The sequence below is a fragment of the Diadema antillarum genome, unplaced genomic scaffold (genome assembly GCF_040938485.1).
Source record: "Diadema antillarum isolate AM-2024a unplaced genomic scaffold, OU_Dant_1.0 scf00000116, whole genome shotgun sequence".
In the NCBI taxonomy this organism is placed as follows: domain Eukaryota; kingdom Metazoa; phylum Echinodermata; class Echinoidea; order Diadematoida; family Diadematidae; genus Diadema; species Diadema antillarum.
Window position 1 is genome coordinate 1000694 of NW_027271005.1, and position 20573 is coordinate 1021266.

General features: G+C 36.5%; 1 protein-coding gene across 2 annotated transcripts; it reads left to right on the forward strand.

Moving 5' to 3' along the window:
• Positions 1 to 9079: 9079 nt before the first annotated feature.
• LOC139719921 (uncharacterized) lies at positions 9080 to 14816 on the forward strand. 2 transcript variants are annotated; one of them, XM_071631305.1, is made up of 3 exons: positions 9080 to 9229; positions 11613 to 11908; positions 12330 to 14816. In XM_071631305.1, exons 2-3 carry the CDS (start codon positions 11635 to 11637, stop codon positions 13079 to 13081), a joined length of 1026 nt encoding a protein of 341 aa, XP_071487406.1. In that variant the 5' UTR covers positions 9080 to 9229; positions 11613 to 11634; the 3' UTR covers positions 13082 to 14816. The 2 variants fall into 2 exon arrangements, with proteins under 2 accessions (XP_071487406.1, XP_071487405.1); XM_071631304.1 differs by having other exon boundaries at positions 11635 to 11908.
• Positions 14817 to 20573: the final 5757 nt, after the last annotated feature.

Sequence of the window (20573 nt, forward strand, 5' to 3'; positions counted from 1 at the left end):
ACAACAGATGCATGAATCATGGCATGGAGCCAATCTCTATGGAAGATATGTCTTGTGATGGTATTTACTTTTCGCCATCCCTGCTTATAAAAGATGAGTGATACATGGGGGTAAAGACGCGGGGACGCGCGAATAGAAAGTTGCGCAAAAAATGCTGAAATAAACATCAACATTAACCGTCTGGACATATTGGACACTATAACCTGACATATCACTTTGTAAAGCACTACCATGGCTACACCGAATCAGCTTCATTAGTCAGAATTACGCGGATCGAGAAGTGATAAAGTTTCCCAATGGGTAGGACTACAATTTCAAACACTTCCACAACATACACCTCAGATTTACACTTTCGCACATTATTTCCGGACAGAATTGACTTTTATTTTACATGCTTTATCATCAGGTGAAGTTTCATTTCATTTTTGACGAATAAAAAATCAAAATACACTCGAAATTATCTTATCCCAAGAGTTCAAAATGAAACTTCAGATTGCTAAGAAACATGACGGCATCGAACCCCATCAATGCACACACATGCGTGGATCTGTGGAATTCTTTTGGAACTCTACTGAAAATTGATAGCTGTTTGAATAATCAAAACTAGTTGGAACTCCATCTCTTGAACCTCCTTTACTTGTAGGCACTTCACTCGTTTTGCAAGGCGGACGTAACAAATTTATAGAATTACAAGTATGTCTGAACAAAAAAAAAATGAATTTGCGCTTCAGACCATATAGTAGACCACAATGAAAGCATTCATTTCATTGATTTTCACTGAGTATGTTAGCACTTTTATCATTATCATTGATGAATATACTATAAGCTGTAATGAATACTTTTTATTTTTTTAAATTTATTTATTTCAACATATTTGACAGGATAACAAGATCAGCAAGTGAATGCTGTTTTACATCAAGGTCCTGTACAATCCAACTATATAAATATAAAAATCATGTCACATAAGTATAAGCATAAAAACCACTACAAACAAGCAATCAGAGCTGAAAGGAGCAATACGTCTATAGTTGAAATCAGTAGTAACCAGATCGATGTATGATATGACGAAACAATATGATAGAAAAGGATATATTAAAACAGCGAATAAAATGATGCAAGATTATATACACAATCAAACCATTTGGTGTACAAAAGGAATTTAAAAACTCTACCAGTAAGGACTTGAATCAACAAGCCCACGATCATGAAAAGCAGATAGAAATTCCATGTAAAAATCTACACTAATAAATAAATTACATGCAATCTGGCAGTCATGCCCATTAAACCTAAACAGTTGAATGCTTGTATACCCATAACACACATTCAAGGACTCACGCACACATACTTTGCACAAGGCAAGTTTGGGTAATACAATGTGACCAAAAATAATATGATACATATTATGTAAAAACAGGGCGTTTGATAAAATCAGTGAAAATACATTTTCTTACATAATTTAAAAGCTGATAATGACTTTGATTTCTTTAAAACATTTGGTAGTGAGTTCCGTACCTTTCCTCCTGCATATGTAAAGCAGCTTTTAAAACACTCTACATTCGGTTTAGGTGGTACCACATTCAAAGAACCAGCTGCTCTTGTATTAGACCCATGCCTGGCAAAAATCATCTCAATATTATTGCACATTCGGGTGGGGGCAAGTCCATGGATGCATTTATACATTAGCGTTGACAAAAAATAATTCCTTCTATTTTCAAATGCTTGTAAATTCAAAACCATGATAATGTCATTTCCATTTGCAGTTTCGTAATCAAAATTTGATGTGATAACTCGTGCTGCCCTCTTTTGTAGTCGATAAAGAATATTTCTATTTTTCACAGAGCAATTTCCCCAAACGGAGCATGAATAATCAATACACAGTTGAATAACTGCAGTATACAAAAGTTTAAGTGAATCTTTATCCAAAAATTGGCTCATTTTACGTAACATAAATAATTTCATAGAAATAGATTTGGCAAGATTTTGTATGTGTGCACCCCACTGAAGATGGTCGTCTATTATAACACCCAAATACCTAAAATCATGAACCTGTTCAATCCTTTTTCCATCAAGAAAAGTGTTCAAACTTTTGGAGCACCGTGGACTTAATAGCATTACCTTAGTCTTATCTAAGTTAATACATAATCTATTTCTCTTGTACCATCTATATAATGAGTTCAAATCATTTTGCAACATTTGTGTAACTCTATCAGTATCTTTAGGCGAACAATAAATTACTACATCATCTGCGAATACATTACAGGAACATGAATATACAGATTCGGAAATATCATTAATAAATATGAGGAAAAGTTATAGGCCAATGTACACTCCCTTGTGGTACCCCTGTCGTGATACTTTTGGATGTTGAGAGATGGCCATGGCAAAAAACATTTTGACTCCTACCAGTGAAATAATCAGAAAACCATTTCAATTGTTTGCCCTTGATGCCATAACATTCCAGCTTATGCAATAATAACGTATAATCAATTGAATCAAAACACTTAGAAATATAAAAAAAACAACAACATGCAGTAACTGCTTCACGATCGTTAAAAGACTCCAACCAATCATCAACAGCTCGATGGAGACAAGTGTTAGTTGAGTGATGGGGCAAGAATGCGGCTTGATCGTTAATCAAATCATTTTGCTGAAGATATGCCAATAACTGATTTTTCATCTGCTTTTCAAAAATTTTTGATACATGACAAGCGACAGAAATTGGTCTATAATTTGAAGGATCATTTTTACTTCCTTTGCCCTTATAGGCGTCGTTTTAGCCCTTTTCCAATCAGTCAAACTCTTATTACATGTAATATAAAGTGTTTCAGAAATGACAGGAGCAGCTATACATAACAACTTAGAATCAAAATTCAGAATGTCAAGGTTGCTATCTTTACCAAGATTTATGAGAGAATTACGAATGCTATCAACAGAGACACAATCAAAAATAAACTCATAAATACATTCAGAATGATTCCATTGAAAAGTACTTTTACCACCTTCTACTATTTCTTTACCGACATTAACAAAATATTCATTCAATTTATCAGCAGTCAATTCCATCGGAACGTTATCTTTACGTTTTCTACCCGTGACTCTATTCAGTTCTCTCCACACTCTCTTACTGTCATTTTTACATTTATCTAACATAACATTCATATACTTCTTTTTACTACTGCATCTAAGTTTGTAATACTGTTTCTGACTCTTTGGTATTCCTTCTTAAAAAGAGGTTGGGATTCACATTTTTTCTTTAAATAATCTCTTTTATAAATCAGCTTTACAATATCTTTTGTGATCCATGGACAACATCTCTGTTTAACTCTTATCCTTTTTAAAGGGGCGTGCATGTCACATACTTGTAGTTTTCCATTTTATACATTTTTCATTTACTCCTTCTGCCTCATCCGTGAAATCATTCATTGAAAAAACTCTCTTAAGATCATCCAAAAACCTAATCTCATCAAACACATTAAAATCACGGAAGACAATTTCTTTATGTTTCCTATCAGTACTTATCCTCATGTCAACACATGTATGTATAAGATAATGATCGCTGATTGAAATCTTTGCTACATTACAGACAGTATGTTTATGAGGGAAACTGGTAAGTATATGATCTAAACACTTTGATGATTTATCTGTGACCCTCGTCAGCTTGTGAACAATTTGTGTTAAGAAAAACAGATTTTCAATCAAAATGATAGGATTATTACACAAATTTTCATCAATCTTATAATCATAATTCAAATCTCTCAAAATCACATTCTCTTTATTTTCATCTGTTATTTTCTCAAGAATATCCAAAAAAAAAAAAAAATCAAAATACAACCTATTCGCATCAGGTGGATGCGCTGCCATGCAACTTTAACATAATGATTACATGAAGTAACATTACCCCCACAGTGCTTATCTCCATTAATTTAAAGCCAACATGCCTGTGATCAAATCAATGACCCTTATTTCTGCTCATGCGCAAAGTGGAACTACGAAGTTGCCATACAAGCCAGTTCGTAATTTGCTCATGTGCAAATCTCCAAAACGATCTATTTTTTTATGAGGTGGTTAGATACTTTACTCCTTTTCAAAGCGGCATAATACCCAACATAACATTATGAAATTCATATTCAGACAAATAATGAACCTTCACAGACCAGGTGACCAGCACGGCCTATAGATTAATGAAGTGGTAACGTGATTAGCAGGTTTAAAACGATGAAGAAATTATTTACATTTACTCAAATGGTAATTAAGAATTCAGTGCGGAAACTAATCAGAAAATCTGAGTTTAATTTACACCGTGGATTTGGAATCTGAGACTGAATTTATGATTCTGAATTTTAATTTATTACTTCCAACCTATGATACGAATATCTACTTGGCTTTTGCTAAGTTACGAAATAACAAATACATAAATATTAGAAATAGAAAATATAAAAGTCGATGAGGGTAATTCGTCTCTCGTTTGCCACAAAAGAAAAAAAAATCAGTGCAATTAAGAATCATTAATTTGCATAAATATCAGTAGGTCTACCCGCTGCGACTATACAGGCATAGGTACGATAGGGATAAGAACCACCAATGACTATCAGGCGGAATCTCGTTATTATACTCGGTGTTACAAAAAACATTTCCCACTTTTGATCCGTTATAATTCAAATCGATATACCTCAGATAACACTAACATTGACATGAGCAATAGCTGAAAAGTGTAAAATTTTGTTGGAGGTATTTTGAAAATGAAAGCATGATTCAGCTTCTTTGAATTCAACATTAATTTTTCAGTTATTAGGTTTCAGATTTTGCTCTATTTTCAAGCCTCGGTGTTATACAAAACTTCAAATTTGCACAGGGGGTTATTGGTGTGAATAGGAGTGTGTTGTTGATAACCAGACAATGGTCCTGGACAATGGCCAGGATTGGAATGCTCCATTACCATGATTACATATTTATGAGGAATTCCACTATCACAGCTAGTCTTTATTCATTCTGAAATGCGGTGTATGCAAGCACATGGAAACATGTGCTCACTTTTTTTCATGTGCATGCATTTCACCCTTTGCATGAATTCAGACTAACAGTGCCAAGGGCAAGCCACATGAATAATTAATAAAGCATTCACGTGCCTTGCAGCAGAGCTCTAAACAGGTGGTAGCCAGGTCTATTGTTCAGGGTCAATAAGCACACACTCACATACACATCATTGGTTCCTGTGTAAATTTCAATTTTTGTACAGAGGGTTGAAATTTGCTCAAAATCTGGAACCTAACATTGAAATAAATCAATTATTTCATGAAACTAATATAAGCTTTCATATTCAAATCACCTCCAACTAAATTGTATACTATTCAACTATTACTATTATCAATGACAAATGCTCTGATGTATAGTTTTTGAACAATTATAAAGAATCAAAAGTGGGAAATATTTTTTTAACACCTATATAGTACATTTATTTGATGCTTGTTTATAGTCCTCAGGAGGTCGTGGGTTGAAGTGCAACCCAGGTATACTTGGGTCTTCCATGATCCTTTCATCATGCATAGCTATCACTCAAGTACTGAATACTAGCAAGGAGGTTTAAAGGGGACCTCCGGATGATTTTCAGACTTTTACATTTGAACAACTATAAATTAGTTAAACTGAGTACAGAGTTTTGGAATTTTAAAGTGATTGGGATGAGGAATAAGAATGTTTTCAAAATTTATAACAAATTGCAATGAACAAGGATGATGACATGTCAGCCTCACCATAAGAATGTATGAGTTGGGGCTCAAGGAAGCAGAACAAAAGAAGAAGGCATGCATATATTTTTCACAGGTGAACTTGTTGAGCAAGTGGTATTGTAATGGAATTACACTGCTACATTTCTGAAATATATGAGGCTCTGATGTCATCAACACTGTTCAGTGTAATTTGTTTAAGATTTTAAATTCATTGGTTTCTCTGCTCAAGGACCACAATAAATTCCACGAATCTATACATGGAGCTGTCGATTTATGTACTGCATGATGTGAAATTATGAAAATCGTCCGGAATGCCCCTTTAAGAGATGGAGTTCCAACTGGCTGTAATTATTCAAATAGTTGTCACTTTTCTATTGATGTACAAAAGAATTCCACAGGTGCATCTGTGCCTTTGGTGGCGGGGTTTGATGCCGCCGTCTTGCTGAGCAATCTTAAGATTCATTTTGAACGTTAACTTAATTTTGGCTATATTTTGCTTGTTTATCTATTAAATGAAACGAAATCTCACTTAATGATAAAGCTCATTAAACAAAGTCAATCCCTTCAAGAAATATGTGCAAAAGTGTAAATCAGAGCTGTATCATGTGAAAGTGTTTAAAATTGTACCCTCCTGGAAAGCCGGTTTTATCACTTTTCCACTTACTTCCTCCAAATAAAACTGATATGGAATAATCTTCGAGTATAATTCTTTATTATAGATATATCAGATTAGTGGCCGGGCACGGCCAGTCGAGTAATTTTCATTTTCATTTCATCATTTTTTGCGCAGTTTCTATTCGCCCCGTGTCTTTACCATTATATACCACCTATCTTTTATAAGTAGGGATGGTGAAAAGTAATTACCATCACAAAGACATATTTTCGTTAGAAAGTGGCTGATGATTATGCAATACTGAGACATGAGTTAATTGTCTTCCTATCTGCGCGGCAGATCGAATTTGCCAAATGCTTCAAATACTTTCGAGTGGCGGCATCGAACGTGACTTCAAAGGAAATACGACAGTTGTGACTCCATTCTCTTGAACCTCCTTGATACTAGTAATCGGTGTTACATTTACATAGGTCGATGAGGGTAATTTGTCAATCAGTTGCAATAATAAACATCTTAAAGCAACACAATACGCATCATAATTATATCATGCATATTTTCATAAAACCAGGACAGAAAAAAAAAAATCTTCTTTCTGCTTGGACTTACCAAATATTAAAAGGAAAGGATGAAATTATGTAGTTAAACATGCGTGTGCCCCATTTTAGAACCGAAAAAAAAAACAGGGCTGTTTGTACGCCTAACAGTTTTCCAAACTACTTCAGTCAGTTTATGTCTGTTTCGCAAATTTCTATAAAAATATGTAGAGAGTAGGCGGGACCGATAGGCCGTTTTCGTAATGTATTCAAATTTATGGATGTTTCATTCCCGGGAACATTAAGACGAGCTATTGCTGGAATCTAGTTTGCATATTGTTGCTATGTCAGACAAGCCTCAGACAAGCTTTCAGGTTGTCAAGAACAACATCTGTTTAAAAGATGGACATGGATATGAATATATGTCACGAAAACAGCCTATTAAAGTCGGTTTCAGTAAGTTTTATTTTTCCACTTGTATAAAGTAAATCGATGTGACAAAACAAACTATTTTGACATGAAAATAATCCTACACAAGAGTGCTCATTTCAAATATAAAATTATAAGAATACGTACATAGTTCCATGGTATATGTTAAAATATACAGGTGGAGGAGACCTTTACCGATAAGTAAATAGCTTGACTGTGGATAACGGCCTCTGGTGATTATGACTTGTTACAGTTCTCTCTATTCTTTTTTAAACTGAAGGAACAAAATACGCATAAAACGCAATAGCTTAACCAGTCGAGTATTTCCTATGTCATGTGTGATGTCATACTTATTCATCGTCATGTAAACTGGGGATCTAAAGAGCCTCACCTTGCCCGAATACAATGTATCTGTGAACAATATCGTCACTAACCATGCTCACACCTCAGGTTCCAACCCAAGACTGTGATATCATCACTTCTGGACTCTATTGTGAGTCATTGTTTTTGTGTGAGGGAGCCAGCGTATATGAAGACGAATCATACAGCGTAGTTCATGTGCGAAAGCCAGACACAGATCCTATCTATACGAGCATGTATTGATATCAAACTACATGATGACAATGCGTATTCATATTTCGTTCACAGTGGTACAAATGTACTGAGTTACTAACATGAGACGACCTGTTTCTTTTGCATTCGTTCTTTCTGGTACCCTCGGATAGCGCTGATACACGGTCAATTCAATCCTGAATGTTATACTGAGTCGCAGTGTTGTAGAACGGGTCTTTTGTTTGTGATGGAGGCGTACATTAAGAGAAGGTTGTTCAATTTAGCCAGTTCACAATTAGCTCATGTGGACACTGTACATAGATTCATGTAATGACCTTCCTTTCCTTTCAGTTCGTTTGCCACTTTACTCGTTTTCAGAGCAGCGTGATACATAAGCTTGCCCAACGGACCAATAATTTTGGGGTTCGTGTTCAAAATAAAACACTGTAAAGATGTAATAATCACAATTGCTTTTCTACCGATTTGTTATAAAGTATGCATACTTGCAGGGCTAGACAAGTTTTTGAAGACGGTGCCAATAATAATGTTCGTGTGCTGGATCTCTCCGTATGTGTGCGTGCGTGACGCATGTGTGTGTGTCCGTATGTGTGTGTGCGTGCGCGTGTGTACATTGTATATGTGTGTGTGCGTGTACGTGTATATGGGGGGGGGGGGTGGTTATTGGTCGGGCCAAGGGTCAATATAATTATATACTCCCTTCCTCACTTTTGAAGCTGCAACCCCTGTTCTGCGTCCCCTGTAGGCACCATATCTTGTGATCATTAATTTTGTCAATAATGACTTCCTTTCTCCCTTTATCACCTAATGTTGTGGCTTTCCACCATTAGGATGCTTTAGATTTGTGACGCGGACGTTAAGACGAAGATTGCGTTGGATGTTCTCCTTTCTCTCCCCGTGTCGTTTAAAATGCGAATTAGCTTTAGATTTCGCGAAGACGCAGCATATAAAAAGTAAAATGGCGCCCCATTTTATGATCAGCGCATCAAGTGGCTCTCTAACGTTGTGAATTTGAGCGGCTGCAAAAATGGCCCAGAACAAGAGATCGATTATGATAAGCATTTTGCGCATGCCCAGAACAGACTTTTTCCTCTACATGTTCCGCTTGTCGTGCGCGCGCAATAAGGGGATTCCCCGCTGAGCGAAACCTTAATGATATTATGATTGGTGTTTAGACAACAGATCGCTAAGTTTGAGTTATGGCCATTGACTAATGTCCGGTGGAACAAGCATTTTCTTCTAATCAAGAATTTTAGTCAGTGATCAACACATGAGCTGAGGTTTGAAGAGAAGAGCTGCGGGAAAATTAATCTGTAGAAATCATGACTAGCTCCTACGAGCGATTTCAAGGTAGTGAGGTATGTACACGACAATGTTGACGCATTGTGCACAGCGCAAGAGTACTTCGTAGTATTTTGGCAGCTGCGACCATTTTGCATGAAACTTTGTATCAGGTACAGAATGGATGAGAGGGAACGAATGCTGCTGTTTTTTGTGACTGCTACAATGTCGGTATTATGGATGTTTCGTGTTCTCAGACAAGCACGTGGCAATCGTACGTGGTCAGGGCCTGATTATAAATTATTTGTGTGCAGGAAATATTCCAAGTTATACATTCATGGTGTTGTCAAAGTTGTGTTACACATTGCACTGACATCCGCAAGCACTGTTCTGCGCATTCTGCCATGCATTTGACATAGCGTCTAATTTGTTGCGCTAGCAACGGAAGCAGTCTTTGTTTTGATGGCAGTGGCGGATCCATAGGGGGCGCACTGGGCGCGCGTCCCCCTCTTTATTTTTATTTGAAACAAAAGAAAAAAATGAAAAAAAAATAGGAGGAGTGATGCATGTGCCCCCCTTTAATTTTGCAAAGGTGCTCCCCTTTACTGAATTCCTGGATCCGCCCCTGGATGGTGTTTTCAAAACGCTCGGGCAACACTAGAATTATGCGCACGTCTTGTAGCCATGCATTAGTGACCGTCGTTGCAGATGAAACAAAAACCCAGCTTTAGTGCTTCAAAATAGTTCTAAAATGTGAGTTAAGGATAGAAATAACCACTCAGTGTAAAAAATGTGAACAACAGTTATAATAAGTCGATTTGCCTCTAGAAAACACCATCTACAGTTGGTCTATTGAAAATATAGTGACATCTCCATGTATTTTTGGCTTTATCCAACTTTATTGCGATTTTTTATGTGGTAGGAAGTTTTGTTGGCCTACATACAAGTGACCTACACATATATGCGTCAAAATGTGATAACTGGAACATTTTTGAAATCACTGCTCCCAGTGGTAAACACCGGGTACCTTTAATTCCTTGTGTCTGCATGTTCCTGTGCGCTGACTGTGTGTCTGCGTGCTATATGCAACACAATTATTGCACAGCCACAGCAACAGCAGCAACAACTATAGGAACGAAAACAAAAACAACGATCCAATTATTATTTTTCTGTTTTGCACCGAATGCAGTAGCGCAGAAGAGAGAAAGAGAGAGAGAGAGAGAGAAGTTCTTATGAGCATTAAATAGGCATACATCCTCACCTTATCTGCTCCATATGGAAATCTTTCTTGGAATTTTCACACCTGACAATATTAGAAGCTAACAGTCCTGTAAAAGACCTTCATGAAGGTAATTAATAGAGTTTATCAAAAGTTAAGTGCAATTTATTTTTTTTTCTGCAAATAAAAACAAACAAACAAGCAAACAAACAGACAGCCCACATTAACAACTCCATCGTAGACCCAACGCATTGATTATTGAAATGGCATGGAGCCCCTTGAAAATTGTCCTAAATGATTCAGTGAATGCAGAAATTTGATACAGTTACATTAGCAAAAGTTTGAGGAAAATAAAACTCGTTTAAAAGGTTATAAATGATTTCAAAATTATTTGTTAAATTCATGTACTGTCAAGCATGGACTACGATAAAAAGAAAGATGTAAATAGTAATTTTTATGGGAGCAGGGACGTCGATACATTTTGAGGACTGAGAGAAGAAGACACTTTGATGACAGTTATATTGTGTCCTAAAATAGGCTGGCAATGCGCTTAACATTTTGTGGTGTCACTTCCGGGATCAATCGGCAGACAAGCAAAAAAAATAAATAAAAATAAAACAAACAATCAAACAAACTAAAACCAAACCACACCAAAAAACAAAACAAAACAAAACAAAACAACTACAACAACAAAAACCGCACAGGGCTTTTTGCCACCTTCCGGGTTAATAGGATGCCAAGTGAAAAGACAAACAAACACACACACACACACACACACACACACACACAACAGGCACAAGGCTTACAAGCTTCACAGTTTCTGAATCTTGGAGTTACGTGTGGCTGTTCTATTATTAAGCATATTGTGTTGTATCTACGAATATTTTTTGTTTGTTCCTGTTATTTATACCGGCATTTTGACGTGATTTTAGTTTATGTCACTATAACCGTGGTCAAACTGGCAAAATATGCAGTCTTTAACTTCACGATCTTTTGCCAGTGTGACCGTGGCTTACAATGACTGTTTCTTTTTGTATTTATTATTCTTTTTTTGGGGTACTTTTTCCATGCGTATCTGATTCTTCCGTGATATCCAACACTTACTGGGATCAACCTACAAGACACAAATTTGCAACACTCTTAAGTTGATAAAGGGGGAAGGGGTTACACACGATTAGAGCTTCACTTCGCTCCTAAGTTATTGTTGTCCACCTGTACTTTCACAAATCCTTCAACTTTAGACGTGTCAATGTCGCTTTGCAGATGGACTGGAAACCCAGGGTCTTAGTCTGCACATCCAGCCTGCAGAGCAACGTGCAAGGATTCATTGACTGTATCAGTCGAGAGTTTGGCCACCTCGCCAGAGACATTCAGTTCTGTCAGCTGCCTTATAACGATGTGAGCGATTTTTCGTTCCGAGATCGCCCAGTGGATGCTGTGATCCTGTGTCACTCCATACACAACAGGAGAATGGCCATCACCGATGTGACAGACGCCCTCTACGACAAATTTCTGCCAAAGGCTGCGCATCTTCTCGGTGAGGGAGGAGTTCCCGTTAAAAAAAAAGAAAAAGAAAAAAAGAATGACATGGCTTTCTTCTGAAGTCAACTTTTATGCTTCGATTCTTGTTATTCGACGTCGAAAATTGTTTTTTATGTCAAATGTGGAAAAATTAAACAGTAGATAGATATAATGTAGGAATCAGGGACTGAACAATTCATGTTCGTATTTTTCCATTAACTGTAGTCGCAAAACTTATAAATAAATGAATAAATGATCTTGTATATGATTATGAATATTGGAGAATAGTCGAGTACTATTGTTCAATACTCCCCTCCCCGTTATCCGCCAGAATGTTGCATTCATATCAACGAGTCGAAACCGTATTATCTCTTGGTTTTAATACATATTTTGTTTACTTGGTATTAACTGTTTTCAGATTGTTTCATTTCTTAAAGGCAAGAACAACATCGGTGTGATAGTGCACGATATGCCATCAGAGAAGATGGACACGAGCGACAAATACAAACAACAAATCCAGTTTTTGAAGACCACTCAACCGACAACTTTCGACTGCGCCTCTCTGGTGGCGATGGCAGGGAACCTGGGGCCCAACTCTCCCGAGCTCTTCGGCGACAGTCTCATCCAGATAGAGCAATTTCTTAGAGGAACTTCTCCAAGAAAAGCAGCAGCGAGAAACTCTGATGTTGCCTTGCCAACGTCAATCAAGAACAAGACAGTCATCTTTGGTTCTGTGATTGCTCTTTGTGCACTGGCACTTATTGCTATTATTATAGTGGTTGCCACTGTAGAAGAAACAAATCCCAACTCCAACTCTACAACAGTTGAAGTCGGGTCTCATGCTGCACAAAACAGGTCAGACAGAGCTGTTAATATGGATGGTATGAAATTTACAATACCACCTGATTCCAGCGTTGAGAGAGGGGGAGAGGAGAGAGAGGAAGGAGAAGAAAAGATAATTGAAAAGGTCGAGTGGGAAGGGGAGAGGGATGGGGGAGAGGAGAGAGATGAGGGAGAAGAAAAGATTATTGAAAAGATGGAGTGGGAACGGGAGAGGGAGAGACAGGAGGGAGAGAGGGAGGGAGAAGAAAAGAGAATTGAAAAGGGGGAGAGTGAGGGAGCGGAAGAGGGGGAAGGAGATAAGAGAAGAGCAGAGAAAACGGGAGAGAGGAAGAGAGGCCCTGGGTAAAAATATCATGATCAGAGGTAGATCGTAGGATTGTCACTAAACTTAATAGAAGAACACGAATATTGAATATCGAAGTAACTGCCATTTTCTGTTATTGTGAAACGCCTTTATCACATAAACCGAAAAAGCAGTTTAATATGCCACAAAATGTTTTCATCCAATTTCAAATCTTAAGTCTATGTGTACATCCTCAAGAGAGTGATGAAAATGAAACTCGTAATCTGACCATAAAACCTGTTATTCATAGTGTAGGCTTATGTGGATTTTTCCAGCCCATTTACATCACCTCTTATATACATTTCCCATATCATTTGCTTTTAATCCCATCGTATAAGCCTTTGTAGTATGGTTCACGATCACATTTTGGACAAGGTTCTTCCCGCTTTTTGAAATTCCCATGGAGCTTAGCTATTCTGTCGTTAATTCATAGGACAAGTAGGCCCTCCAGCATTTTTACGGATCTATTTAACCCATCTATTTGTTTGTTGTGTTTAAGACGGATACGGGGGGGGGGGGGTCAGCCAAAAAATTGAAAGTTTGTTTACGTTGTTTTGCTTCTCTCAAAATTTTGAAGGAAATTTTGAATTTAAAATTTCAATTCTGGAAATGGAAACCCTCTCCTCACTCCCGTTCTGAAAACAGATCGTACCTCCACCCCCACGTGGGCGTAGTTCTGCCCCTTCGATCCCCATAGGTCCAAACCTCCACTAAAACTGTAACACTTTAGAATAACTGTTCCTTCTAACGGGCCTTCTCAAGTGTATCATTATTATTTTTTAAGAAAGCATGGAGGAGTGTTGTGGATTGGCCTGGTTCCTTCTAATGTTTGAGCATTAGTTTGGCCTGAAATTTGGCACGTCTTCACATGACCAAATGCATCTTTTCATCGCTGTTGGAAGGATGCACTACCATGGTATACTCATCACCATCTTTGTCTAAGAAATTGAGGATTGAGGTAATTTTCACAGATGAGGGTGGCGGTATTGGTCACATTCAGTGATAGTTTTAGTTATGTCAATTGTGTATATGTATATTTCTTTTGTTTTTACTTTTTAGCTTTACCAATAGGAAAGTTAAATTTGTTTGAAGCAGTTGTTATCATATCTTTGTATCATTATTAATTCAGAGTATTTTTTTATGATTATGATGGTAAACATGTGCAATTTAGTCCAGAAATGATTTCACTAAAGCCTGTTCAATCAATCAAATATGTGTGTCAGGTTGGAAATAGGCGAGAAAGTCACCAGAATGACATAATTATTAGCTTCTTTGGTGTTGCCAATCACATCTGGTGTATGTGGGAGCTAAAGCGGTATTGGACGTTTAGTTCAGTTTGTGCAGTTTGTTTTATTTGTCCACTTGTATGAAAGAAGTCAGTATGACGAAATCAAACATTTTCACATGGAAATATAAACCCTAGTATTCATTAATCACTCGAATGGTAAACGTATTACAAACTATATATTCCATGCTATTTCTTAAAGTATATAGAAGAAGAAGACCTTATCAATGTGATCAACATTATGGTTTGTAATAGTGTGTGCCGAAAGGAAATTTTGGGATACAATCATCGGGATTGGCAGGCCTAAAACTATAAACATTGATATAGGAGTATAGTATAGAGTCCCTTTATCGAGCAACAGCAATAATCTGTACAATCTAAAGCTGGATAGCTAGGCAATTTTCGTTATAATTATTATGACAGTGTTGATCGCATCAAGAAGTCTTTAAATTACGTCCTGTGAAGTATTGAAAGTCTTGCGAGACGAGAGCCTACTATAGGTAGCTGTGGCATGCATGGACATGTAATCAGATGCCTATACAGTGTATTGTGCTCTATACATGGAACTAGATAGCATGAGAAATTTGCATGCACGTCATTGCGTATGTGTTACTGTCTTCAGAAATAATAGGATACTATAGTCATTGATACCTGGTTTTTTAGTGCGAGAGAAACGGGAATGAGCCAGTTCTGAAATTGTACTTTCCGCCTTTACAAAAGGGAGTTAGAATACCTGCGTTGCATTATGTCTGTCCTTTGATGTATTCCACAGTTACAACGAGTTCACATAGTTGGTTATGTGAAAACGATCGGATTAAAAAGTGTAAAGATAATTTCACTGCACTGTGGTGTGTTTTTTTTTTCAAAGAGATTTTACATAGTAACGTTCTTTTTCACACTGTAAATGGATGATTCACAATGTATTCATAATGTTAAAACGCTCGAATTTAACAGTACGAAAATGTTTCACACTGTATTTACAATATGCTCACACGGTGTTTCACACTTTGGGATACTATGTTCTTTCCACGAGGGATATGGCAAAGGGGGGGGGGGGATTGTAAAGTACTAGTATTCACAGCTCTCCAATACCCGCGTTTGTCTTTGAGCACATAGATCATTGAAGGAGGTTTTGTAAACTTAGTGTAAACATTTACACAAAGCAAAAATTACAGTTTTTGATCAATACTAAAATATTAAAGGAAAAAAGTTATTGTATGTAATGTGTTAAATCGGACTTTATGCCTGCCATTGCGTCTAGCGAGCGGGGTTCATTTTTGCAATGATCAAACTGGCTTTTTAGTCCCTCATTCTCTCCTGCATGTGTAAAACAGTTGGTCTGGCTATATGCTTGAGTGTTAATTGTTTCTAAATTTCTCTCATTTTTCGTGTGTATATTCAATATTGGTTTACTTTGCATCGCTGTATAGCTATTCATCGTATTGTATAACGCATTTGAAGTGTATTGCTGGATTGTTCGCATACGGAGAATCATGTTTTACATTTTAGCTCAGTATATACCTTTTACAACGTAATGTCTCATTGTGATGCCGCATTGCAGCTACAAGACAATATTATCACGCGTATGTCATTTTTTTTCGTCGGAGCAAGTGTTGTATTATAATAATGATAACGATTAATATTTTGTTAAGCGTTGTATAAACCTTGACAAAGTGCTCAAAGCGCAGTGTCAATTAAGAGTGTAAAAAAACCTAATAGACCCTATAAAAAAGTGTACAACATCATATAAAACTAAGCGAAGACAAAAGGGTAGAACAGAGATAGTTTACTTGATTGTAAGATAATTCTAACAATGTCCACGTGATGTCAAACTTCATTTGAATGCTCCAAATATGTACTCTTACCTGTGAAGGCAGGTAGTCAATTCCAAAGATGTTTCAACATGTCCGTCCCCCAGAGTTGCAATTACTCTGTTATATGGATACACTATAATATTAGCGGCCCAGTATTATATTAGTGATGATCGAAGGCTTTTATAGGATGATCACACTCTTTTAAGTGTTATTTTATTCCGAGGCAGAATCATGGACACAATGAACGACCTATAACAATGATTTAAATGAATAATTTATGATAGGTAGGCAATGGGGAGAGTGAAAAAACTGCATGGAATGACATGATCTGCACGTCTACTGAGTGTTATCAAACGAGTGACGGTATCTTTTTTATTCATTTTTTATTTTTAAGTCCTTGACTGTATCGTTGCGATTACAACTGACATAAAGTCCTTGTCATCGAAGTGTTGACTTTTTTTTTGGGGGGGGGGATATAAACTAGAGCATATTATATATACACACAGTATGCCACTTTTTGACGTCTGTTTCACAGCTGGTATGTATGACTATATAGTAAGTTACGTGAAGAAATCATTGTGTATTATATTCAATAAAGTTTTTACTATTTCTGATTTGTCACTTGATTTTTTTTTACTATACATAACGTCTATTTCAAAGCAATGATGTTGTGATGCAAAAACAACAACAAAACACCAGTCCTTACTATAGTCTAGCCTCACCGACGCCGAGGAACATGTCGGACAAACTACATAAATGTCATGCGTGTGTTACCCTGTGGTTACAGCTCGTTTTTCCGAAGGTTCGTTATTCCGAAGGCTCTTTAGTCCGAAGATTCGTTACTCCGAAGGTTCGTTATTCCGAATTTCGTTTTCGGATTAATGACTCCGGAATAACGAACCTTCGGAATAACGAACAGCACCCTACCCAGTTACCCGTGCACTGAACTCTAAAGAGTTGGGCTATTACGAATGGGTCTGCTGTAAAAACTAACCACTTATCTATAAAGTGTATAGATCCATAGTAGAGCTCACCTTCCTATTAATACCGCACAATAGTAATGACTATCATTTTACATCTGCATAATACAACACTAAATTTCCATGTCGTCAAAGAACTTGTGATAATAATCATTCATATTTGTATCCTTTCGCATACAATATTCTGCATAAATAGCGATTTAATCTGTTCTAAAATTAATGTTCAAAAATCAATAAAGGATTCCGTTGCAGAGAAAGAACTTTTGTGTTTGTAACCGTCTTTCCTTATTATTATTTGTAACCTTCATCAGATATATTGTATCACGAATGATCAAAGTCATGTTTGAAACAGCGTGTACAAAGGCTCTAATCTATGCATAGAACTTACAAAACTAATTTCTTGTTTACAACCCTGAAGATGAATCAAAACACGAAAAAAAAAAACCCATAGAACAGTGAAAAGATAAATGAATTGTAGTAGATACGTACTTAATTCGTGAGTAGTAAATCATTGTGCAGTACACCATATTATAATTATGCTATTTGGGTATGTGTGCGTTGTTTTTTTCTGTTTGTTTGTTTGTTTTTGTTTTTGTTTTTGTTTTTGTTTTTGTTTTTTGGGGGGGTCACGTGCCCAGCTATATTCCTTTCGGATTATGTTTTGTTTTGTTTTGTTTTTTTTTAAACCAAAAAGAATGTATTGCAGAATTGGCAGGAGAAGGTGTGCTGAATAGGAAGACGTTACGAGCATTTTACAAAGGGATTTGCCATTTTGATGCTTGATGAGGTCTTACTCATTGCTTTTAAACCATAACGGCAAGCGTGAATTTATTCTCTTTGGTTCTAAATCTCACTTCAACAAGTTGGATTTCAATCCCATTTTCATTGTAGGTAACGATATCCCTCTGTCAAAGTCATATCGCAATCTGGTGTTATGTTTGACTCTCATGGTTATGTCTGATTAAATCACCAACATTTCTAAATTAGTCCGTTATCAAATTGCACAAGATTGGTTTTATTCGAAAATACTTGACTCGCTCCGCAACAGAAAAACTTATTCATTCGCTTATTTCTTCACTCCTTGATTTCGGTAATGGTCTGCTTTTCAATAATTGAACATTCAACTAACAAATTGCCCGTTGCAAAAACTACAAAACGCCGCTGCACGCATCGTTGCTTTGTCAAGCAAACGCAGTCATAATCACTCCTATCCTAAAGAGTCTTCATTGGTTGCCTGCTGTAAGGGACACAGATTATTAGGTTTAAGGTACCGGTACTTCTGATTTATCATGTCATTGAGGTAACAGCTCCTGATTACAATGTAAGTTTGTTCCGTCGATACCAACCTACACGAACTCTTCGTCCTCAACTTCTGGTCTCTTTTATACATGTATTCTGCTTTCTACGAAATCGTGGGGGAGCGAGCTTTCGCTCACGCTGGACCAACACTTTGTTGGAATTTACTTCCACGTGAGCTGAAAGACTCAATCTCCAGGCATACAGTCTTATAGGAGTAACCTAAAATCCTGTTTGTTTGACAATGCGTTTGAAGACAATACTCTAATGTCTTTTTTTTTCGTCGTCTTTTTCTTTTATGGTTTTATATCTCTCACGCTCTCTCTTTCCAATTACACAGACAGACAGACACGCGCGCACACACACAAATATATGTACAACGTGTATGTTATATTTCATTTCTGCACACCAATTTTCGAGCGATTCTCTCTTTCTCAAGTGTTATTGAATGATATGATAACAATTGTTATTGTTCTCTCAGTATCATTCAACACTTGAACAGAAATAAACTGTTGGTGATTATATCATGAACTATGTTCCAGTTTTGTTTTTTTCTTTTGTCTCCAACACGTGGACTCAAAAACTCCTGTCTTTCTTGTCGGCGCAATGTTTGCTACATGCTAACAGATTTCCTCACATTGATTATGGAATGACGGTGTGAAACGACAAACTGGCAGCAACATCAGGAGAAATGCATATATTTTTTTCGCCTTGGAAATTAAAGGGGGGTGGTGAATATCTTATAACAATACCCTCTAAAGTTATTCCATATCTCCAGAATCAACATTTACTTCACTTACTTGTGTGCGCGAGTGGGCGAAAGCGAGCCAGCGCCTGAAGAAACATGCTCTTTTCATGTGTCTTGAATACATATGTTATCTTTTTTACCCAATAAATATCTTCCCGAAAAAATTTAAGTTCCAGGTGCAAAAACTGCTATGCCTAACTTTCTTGTTGGCGCCATGTTTTTTACATGTTAACAGATTTCCTCACATTGATTATGGAAAGACGGTGTGAAACGACAAATTACTGGTAGCAACATCAGGAGAAATGCATAACAATTAAATGCAAGCGAGCGGAGAGAGCGAGTTTGAAAATTTGGACATTTTACAGTCCAAAAATGCCGTTTGTAGCTATATTTTTCGCCTTGGAAATTAAAAGGGGGGGGGGGTCGAATACCATAACAATACCCTCTAAAGTCATTCCATATATCCAGAATCAACATTTACCTCACTTATTTGTGTGTGTGAGCGAGTTAAAGCGAGCCAGTGCCTGAAGAAACATGTTCTTATTATGTGTCTTGAATACAAATCATTTTTACCCAATGAATATCTTCGCGAAATAATATAAGTTCCAGGTGCAAAAACTCCTATCTTTCTTGTCGGCGCAATGTCTTTTACATGTTAACAGATTTCCTCACATTGATTATGGAATGACGGTGTGAAACGGCAAATTACTGGTAACAACATCAGGAGAAATGCATAACAATTAAATGCGAGCGAGCGAAGAGAGCGACCTTGAAAATTTTGACATTTTACATTAAAAAAAAACTGCCGTTTGTAGCTATATTTTTTTGCTTTGGAAATTAAGGAGGGGGGCGAAAATAATTAATATTCAATAAGGAAATGCATTAGCATCATTATTCCTTTTCAAAAGACGGAGGTTACAAAGGAAAAAAAAGTACGTAGTGAATAGCAAATCTGTATGGTATGATATATATATATATATATATAAATATATATATATGTCAAAGCTACGCACCGATTTCTCCTTCCTTTCTCATATCTTTATATATATATATATATATATATATATATATATATATATTTATTTATTTATTTATATATATATATATATATATATTTATATATATATATAGATAGATAGATAGATATGTATACTATATATATATATATAACCCTCAAAAACAGTTTGGAAATCTGACTTCAGTTGTAAATTTCTCCAGTTTGTAAGCTCTATTCAATACATGCGTGATATCAATGGAAAGATTATTAAATTCTCTTTGAAATGATATCCTTTATACTCATTATGATTATGCTATCAAGTAAAGGGCTGTACTCAAAAGTGTCTGATAAGGAGTGCATTGAAAAGCTGCAAAA

What these genes read in the sequence shown, in the direction of transcription:
- LOC139719921 (XM_071631304.1), top strand. Translation starts at nt 9,194, where the DNA reads ATGACTAGCTCCTACGAGCGATTTCAAGGTAGTGAG. An exon ending in AGCGATTTCAAGGTAGTGAG is followed by an intron (nt 9,230 to 11,634) that starts GTATGTACACGA and finishes GTCGCTTTGCAG; the next exon opens with ATGGACTGGAAACCCAGGGT. An exon ending in AAAGGCTGCGCATCTTCTCG is followed by an intron (nt 11,909 to 12,329) that starts GTGAGGGAGGAG and finishes CATTTCTTAAAG; the next exon opens with GCAAGAACAACATCGGTGTG.